The sequence below is a fragment of the Chroicocephalus ridibundus genome, chromosome 9 (assembly GCF_963924245.1).
Source record: "Chroicocephalus ridibundus chromosome 9, bChrRid1.1, whole genome shotgun sequence".
NCBI lineage: Eukaryota > Metazoa > Chordata > Aves > Charadriiformes > Laridae > Chroicocephalus > Chroicocephalus ridibundus.
Genome location: NC_086292.1, coordinates 10,069,286 through 10,077,108, shown reverse-complemented (window position 1 = coordinate 10,077,108; position 7,823 = coordinate 10,069,286). Strand labels below are relative to the sequence as shown.

General features: G+C 50.0%; 1 protein-coding gene across 2 annotated transcripts in view; it reads left to right on the top strand.

Annotated features, from left to right (window-relative positions):
* Nucleotides 1-977: 977 nt before the first annotated feature.
* Nucleotides 978-7,823, top strand: part of NRK (Nik related kinase) — a 105,591-nt gene continuing 98,745 nt past the window's right edge. For both annotated transcript variants that reach the window (XM_063347445.1, XM_063347444.1), the window contains exons 1-2: nucleotides 978-1,254; nucleotides 5,971-6,036. In XM_063347445.1, the coding sequence (XP_063203515.1) occupies nucleotides 1,198-1,254; nucleotides 5,971-6,036 (123 nt within the window). In that variant the 5' untranslated portion in view covers nucleotides 978-1,197. The remainder of the gene's footprint in view (nucleotides 1,255-5,970; nucleotides 6,037-7,823) is intronic.

Below are 7,823 nucleotides of genomic sequence, written 5' to 3'. Positions count from 1 at the left end.
GCCAGGACGGCTCTGAGAACGGTGCTGTGAGACACATTGCCGTCACCTCTGCGGGCTTGTATTTGCAGTGCTCGTTACTTAGGGCAAGGGTCTAGAAATTTTTGTGTTTATCATAGAATGGTGTGGGTTGGAAGAGACCTTAAAGATCATCTAGTTGCACCCCTTCTGCCCTGGGCAAGGACACCTCCCACTAGACCAGGTTGCTCAAAGCCCCATCCAGCCTGGCCTTGAACACTTCCAGGGATGGGGCAGCCACAGCTTCTCTGGGCAACCTGTGCCAGTGTCTCACCACTCATCCTAAGAAGAATTCTTCCTTATGTCCAATCTAAATCTACCCTCTTCCAGTTTGAAGCCATTACCCCTCGTCCTATTGCTATGGGCCCTTGTAAAAAGTCCCTCTCCAGCTTTCTCGTAGGCCCCTTTGGATACTGGAAGGCCGCTATAAGGTGTCCCCGCAGCCTTCTCCAGGCTGAACACCCCCAACTCTCTCAGCCTGTCCTCAGAGGAGGGGTGCTCCAGCCTCTGATTATCTTCGTGGCCTCCTCTGGACTCTGTTTTTATTATTGTTATTTTTCATGTAGTTTTGGTTTTGTTGTTTTGATTTTTTTTTTTAAGTTGTGGGGGTACTTGTGTTATTTTGGGGGGATCTGTTTTTCTTTCTAATGGCTGGTGTAATTTCCTTCAGCCCTGCGGCACGCCGTGCCCGGTGTGCCATCTGGGACGGCAGCTCCTGGGTGGAAGCCGGGGGGGGGGGGGGGGGAATTTGCAGGTTCTCCCTCCCCTGCCTGCCGCCGGCCCCGGCTGTCCCCGCCGCGATTCCCGACCCTCCGCTGGCCGCACCGACCGCGCTTCCCAGCCCCCGCTCCCCACGCGTGGGTGGGTGATGGGGGGGGGGGAGCGCCCGGCGGCCGCCCCCGCCGGCGGCAGGTGGCCCCGACCCCCGCCGCCTCGGCACGTCACTTCCTCGCAAACTTTTCTCCCGAGGAACCCTCTCCGTGAAAGTTGCCGGCGGCGGCCGCCCGGCCCGGGGGCTGCTTCTCCGCGCCCGCCGAGCGGGGAGGGCTTTCCGGCCGGCCGGGCATGCCCGCCTCCCTGCGCCGGCCGGGGCACGGCCGGGCCGCCCTGGGCCGCCGGCGGGACCGTTAGCTGGGGGCGGCGGAGGGCTCGCCGCCGTCCTGCCCGCCTCGGCGGAGCGCCATGGCCCGGGACTGCGCCGCCCGCAGCCTGGACGGCATCGACCTGGCGGCGCTGCGGGTAAGGAGCGGCGGGGGGGGGGCTGCCCCGGGACCCCTTCGTCCCCGCCGGGCCGTGCGAGCGCCGGGGCTGGGGGCTCATGGGGTGTGCAAAGGCTTCACCCCCCACCCCATCCCCCCTACCCCCCAGCCCCCCTTTTCTTGAGGGGATGTCGCTCTGCCGGCGCCGCAGGAGGTGGCCGGGGGACACCCGTGCCGTGTCCCCGCTGGGCAGAGCCGGGCGATGCCGTCCGCACGTCCCGGCGTTTGAGGAGGCGGCCGTGGGGCGAGGGCTGCGCTGGGGCAGCGGGGCGAGGAGCCTGCGGGGCTGCTGCTCGCCGGCCGGCAGCTCGCCCGGACCCGGCGCTGGAGAGGTCGCGTCCCCTTCGCTGGCGAGAGCGTCCCGCGGGAGGGCGGCTCTGCCCCGCTCGCGGGGTTCCACCGGCGCGGTCCCGTCCCCTCCCGGGATAAGAAATGATTCCTGCTGCCGTTCCTGGGGGCTGTGTGAACGCTGCGAAGCTGTGGAGAGAAAAAGCATGAGAAATGAGGATTTTCTAGAAGAAAATATGTGCGTGGGGTTTTGGCTTTTGAGGGTTTTTGTTGAGGTTTGGCTTTTTTTTTTTTTTTTTCCCCAAAGCTAAAAAAGTCAGCATTCACCTAGTTTGCTATGAATTTTTATCATTATGCTCTTGTGTTTTCAGGTTTTTTAACGTAATCCAAACTTTGGCCATACTAAAAGCCACGGTGTTAGTTAACAGAGTTGTGTATGATGCCCCTTAGTTCCACTTCGCTTTTTTTTACATAGAAGCTGAGCACCTATCGACCCAGTCCAACTAAGGCAGCTTTTTTTCTGGGGTACTCTCCGCAGAAGAAGAGGGAAGAGTTCAATTGTGGCAAAAAGCAGCCGGCCCCAGACAGTGAAACCAAAGCAGGCTACTTTCTAAAAATATCGGGGGGGGGGGGGGGGGGAAGGCTTGGAGAAGCCTTTGCAATAATCACACGGCAAGGAGGGTGTTCCAGACCAGAGACAGAAAGAAGAAAGGCGGCAGAGACAGTAAAGTTTGTGAGGATGGCATAAGGCTCCTGGCTGGGCAAGCAGAAGTTTAACCTGGCTCTGCTCAGGGGACTAAGACAAAATAGCGGAAGCTCTTCTTTAGAGCTTTAGCAGATGAGTCTTATCTCTTAAATAAATGATAAGAAACCAGTGTAAGTTTGAAAAAGAGTAGTGCTGCAAGCCAGACTGCAGGCTTTGTGTAGAAACCATCCAATGCAGGAACCTCCCAGAGGCTGTGAGCCCGGCGGGTTTCAGCCCTGACAGGGGAAGGGACAAATGTGTCCTTATGGAGGAAACCTTTTCAGCACATCAGCAGCCTTAGTTTGGGGTTTGTGCTTGGCGGGTGAGGCTGGGCTGTAGAAATGATGTAAATGCAGGTGCTTTACCTTTGCCTTGTCTTGGGTGTTCCTGGGCCCAGCAGGAGCTGCCTGGCACTGTGTTCCCACCAACATCACTGCCGTTGGGAGGTCCAGCGGGGGGGCACAGCTGGGGTTGGGGTCTTTTTCAAACTGCACGAGCTAGCCTTGCTCCCCTCCAAATGGGTGCTTGCCAGGGCTTTCCCCTTTTCCTGGAAAGAGGTGGTTTGAGCTGTAGTTTGCAAATCTTGTGGGAGCATCTTGTTGGGGTGCTCCCGCCCTGGGTTCATCAGGGCAGTCGGGTGGTTAAGAAGTCTCTGATCTCTGCGTTAAGTGCCAGGCTGTGGAGGCCCTGTAGAAGAACTTGAGCTTCAGACACCTGTATCTTGTTTAGCCACAGAGATCGTGAAAAGTGCATTTTGGTCAGGCTCTTGCTGCGTACGTTGTTCTTCGTTCTGCCTTGTGGAGAAGATGGATGTGGCCTGGGTGCCTCTGGGGCAGCAGTCTTCCTCTTGCCTTTTGAGTACTCTGCAGGTGACTTGCAGGAAAGCAAGAAGGCCACCATATGGTACAGTGCATTACAGTAATTAACCTTAAAGTGATGAATGTTCAGGCCAGGATTTTGGCATCTGTCAAAGTGAACCCAGCAATTTGGCAGGGGCTGGCTTGGTGAAGGGTTAGCTGGACCACGGGGCTTAAATGGTAGCTGAGAGGGAGGACTACATCAAAGATGTTGCCTAACTCCAAGATAATTAAGAAGTTGGGCCATTGTGAAGAATGCCAGCGAACGACGCAGTGCTGATTTCCAAGCGAACAAGGGCAATCCAAGGACCAAACTCAGAGCCCAGATTAATATCCTTTATGACTCTTAACAAGGCTCGGTTCGCTATGGTGTCCTGATTAAAAGAAGAGAGATGGCCAAGTGTTTTGGCTGCACTCAGAGCTGCGGAGGCTTCGCATGTTAATACTCAATTGGCTGGCAAGGACAGGGTAGGATTTTCACTATATTAAAGTTAATGCTAACATTTATTTAGATAATTGTTTGGGTTTTTCCTAGAGTGTCTGGAACCTTTAGAAGCAAGCTATTAGGATGCTAAATCAGAATGAAATTGATTGGAGGGGGAGAGAGAAGCTGATTTTGAGGCACATTAAATTATTATATTTGCATAATAAATAAGCTTGGAGCAGAAGAGTGAGGACGGAGCAGACATTTAAGTGAGAGGGACAGTTGCAAACTCCGAGTTGAAAATGCAGTTTAGCTTCCTCTAGGTTTCTGCGCTCTATGAACACCGCTTAATTCAGCAGTGCTGCTTTCTGCGGAAGAGGTGTGGAAATGGGATGCTGCTCCTGCTTCCTGAGGAGAGATACAGGAGATACTGTGCACGGAGACCCTTGTCCGGAAGGGTTCCTGGGGGAACTGCTGTGCACTTTACCGCACGGACCGTGACAACCCAAGGCACGGCTCTGGGGCAGAGGTTTGGAGCACCCACCTGATGCTTTGGCAGTGGCGGTGGATTATTGCTGATTTCAGCTCTGCTGAAGCAAAGTGTGGGGCTCCTTTATATCCAAGACTAGCACAAATGCAAAATGAAGAAATGGGAAGGAAGCAAAGCGCTTTACAAGGATCCCAGTGTTGCATTCTTATACCTGTGCTTAGCTCCATACACGAGTGGTCCCATCGATTTCCTTCTGTGTGAGGCTTCTAGGATTGGGGTTTAAGTCTAGAAGGCCGTGACTTATGACCTGGTCTTAAAAGTAAGCGATAGAAAAGAAATGACACAGACTGCCCTGTGCATGGTAAGTGATTTGATCTGGTTTATGCATTGTTAATTAGTGTGATTTTTTTATTTTTTTTTTTTTAATAAAAAAAAAAAAAGAGGTCTTGTGAGGTTGACAATCCAGGAAGTGTAAGATTAAAACTCATTTAACTTAAAGGCAAAACCAAACGAACTCATTAGTACTTTCAGTTGTGGAAGTTGGTGCTGTGTTGTTCTGACAGTGAAAGCTATTGCCATTTATCGTGACGGTTGTGCCAGTAAAGGCAGAATCTGCTCAGAAAAAAAGACAGTATGTTTCTGCTGGGATTTTGCCTAAGTAAATGTTTCCATATCAGATACAGAAGAAGGCATTATTTATATTAAAAGAATAACAGGTAAGTGGAGTGGAGAAGTAGCTTGATACCCCCCCCCCACCCCCAAAAAAAAAAAGGGCCATAGAAACTGTACTTCTGAGATAATGTTTTTCTGTATCACATCCCTCAGCAGTACCAATAGGCATCAACTGACATGACAGATTGCCGAAACAGATGTAGTAAAACTGACACATGGAGTTAATAATATTTTATGTAAATCTCTCAATGATATCATCCCAAGAAATGAGCTGACTGAGAAATAGCTCAGCCAGAAACCAAGAAACTGGTCTCTTGAGTTCTTAATGTTTTTATATAAATCTCTCGAGTGAGTTTTAACTGAAGCAACAAATTTCTTAATGTGCTCAGTCATGCAGGAGCGAGCGTTTACTTGCCCATGCCTTGCAACAAGATGGTCTTCCTATATCCGAAAGGAATCCCGTTATTGGATCCCATTATTGGAGACGGGTGTGTGCTGCAGTGGTTGGGTTTAGAGCAACTGGTGCTAAACCAGTAGGATGCCAGTTGGCTGGTGTGGTGTGGGGCACTGATCACCTGACACGTGAACCTTTCGTGTAAATTAACAGCAGTCTAGTTTGGGTTCAAGGCTTCAATACATCAGTCAAATCCACCCTGTTACGTTTGCGAAACGGGGCCGTTGAGCATTCTCAGGCTCCCTGTAGCGTTGCGATGGCCTGTGTTGCTCCGTTTCCCTTTTGTAAGGTAATGGGGCTCAGGTGCTGCGTATGGTATTTTTTTCAGTTCTATGATTTAGGTGCTTTATTACCTTGCCAGTGCGAAGTGTTTCATAGCAGAAGACGGCAGCCCAGCCCCTAGCCTAGCTCAGTGTTCTAAGGCTTAGGAAGCCTGGAGTTTATTCCTTATTCTGCTGCTAAGCTGAATCTGTTGAATTCTTGTATTCCTCACACATCTCCATTTTTTTTGTTGTTATCTGCCGTATTGCCATGCTACAAATCTTCACCGAGTTGTTTTGTGTGTAGAGTTTTGGGCAACTTGACTGAAAACTTCAATATTAAATGTATTTCTTATCCTATTATTTGGCTATTTCCCCTTTAGTGTGTAATACAGGTCATTAGGAGATCTGCCACAGACGTTTTCATTTTGATTGTGTGCAGTTATGCTCCATTATGAAGTGGTTGCTTTGCTGCAAATAATGTTATTTCTTCTGCTTTTTTGCAGGACCCTGCGGGAATATTTGAACTGGTGCAGGTTGTTGGAAATGGGACATATGGACAAGTCTATAAGGTTTGGATGCCTCTTTAATTTATGATGCTATTCTTAATGAAGCTGTTTTTCCTAAAGCAGAAATGAGCACCATTTAAGAAGGTGGACAGTAATGTTCCAGTAATAACCTGTTTTATCTTGCTGGTTTTTCTGTGTAATGCAAAATGGTGTCACCTGTGAAACTCTGTGCCCCTTCCTTCTGCCCTGTTTTCATGTCTCTCTGCTGCCGGAGGTGAGATGGGTGTGTTGGCTTTCCTGCTGACTTCCCTCTGCCCTCTTTGTTCTGTCCTGTGGTATTTTCTCTTCTTCAAAATTATTTAAGAGGTGGCTGGCACAAATTAACGTCACTGATGGCTAAATCTGTCCTGGATTGGGTGGAGAGCTCAGCCAAGACTAAACCAGCAGGTACTCTTCAAGACAGAGGGGGCAATTAACCCTGCTCTGCAGGCAGGCTGTCAAGTCTTTTATTTCTGTTATTACCTTTGTCTCCGTGGTACCCAAGCAGAACTACCGGTCAAGAAACTACAGCAACTAAGTACTGTCTGCCATAACACGCCGTGTACACTATGCAATGCACACCTTCAGTTAGTTGTAAGAACTAGCCCAGAAAATTGTTCTTTCACTGTAAAGCCTTTCCTAAGAATGATCTAGGAAGAGAAAATAGACACGATAAAATAGGGAACTGAGTCTGTGTTGTTCCTATTTGGTGAAAGAAGACAGAGGAAGGAAAAGGCCGTGCTGCTGAACCCTTGGAGGTACATCAGAGGAGTAACGGCTCCGGAGGGATCTGTCTGGTCTTGCTTCTCCCGCAGGTCCCACCGCTGAGGAGCTCCTGCGTGATGCGTCTTTCTGTCGGTGCAGGCTCTTTCTGCATCGATCCCCTGTTGCAGGAGGAATGCAGAAGGGGGCCCCAGTGTAGAAATGCAGGAGGGCTCTCCGTCTTCCTCCAATTCCAGTGCATTGAATGCACGTTCCATTTCGGAGTCCGTCCTTTGGTGGCACGTCTGCTGTGACCACATTTTGGCTTCCCTCTGAAGCTTTAGCTACTCTTTCAAAGATTCTGGAAAACCCTCTACAGAAGCAACTCTGGGGAGTTTCTGCTTTCCCATACTACATCGTCTTGATTTATTTTTATGTCAGAAGCGGGATCTTTCTTATGTAACTCTTTGTGGCACTGATTAAGTCTGTTGTTTCTGAGATTGTCATTCAGATACTGAGGTCAGTACTATTAAATCAAAAATAGAGGCTCAGGGGTTCACACGGACGGATGAGAAACCAGAAGACATTCAGGGGTGCTGTTGTCAGTGTAATCACAGAGTGTCCTGCCTGTAAAAAGATCCTAAAGCTCCCAAATGGCCTCTGAAATAGTTGTCTTTCTTTTCATGCCTGCATTTATTTTATATTGGGAGAGAAAAAATTTCAATCTAGTCATCTTTTAAGGATGTTGAGAGTGAATCAGCTGTGTAATCGTGGCAGAAACAGGAAGGAGCAATGTCATTTGCTTTTCTGCTGCAAGAGAAAATGTTTTGAGCTATCGTGTGGTTCACTAGAATGTTAGTTGCCAAAACGTGTAAGAAGTATTGACAGTGACAATTAAAAATGTTACCCAAAGGCTGTTGTCCGCTGAGCACGCGAGAGACCAGGGTCTGACAGCGCTGGATAATGGGTGATTTGAGTCTCGGCTCGCTCTGCGCTTGGACTAGCTGCCACATCTACGCAAGGCACTGAGAGACAGGGTCTCGCAAGGCTGCGGGTGCTGAGGGGGAGCTTTGTGCGTGTGCATCACGCCATGGAGAGATGATGGGCCA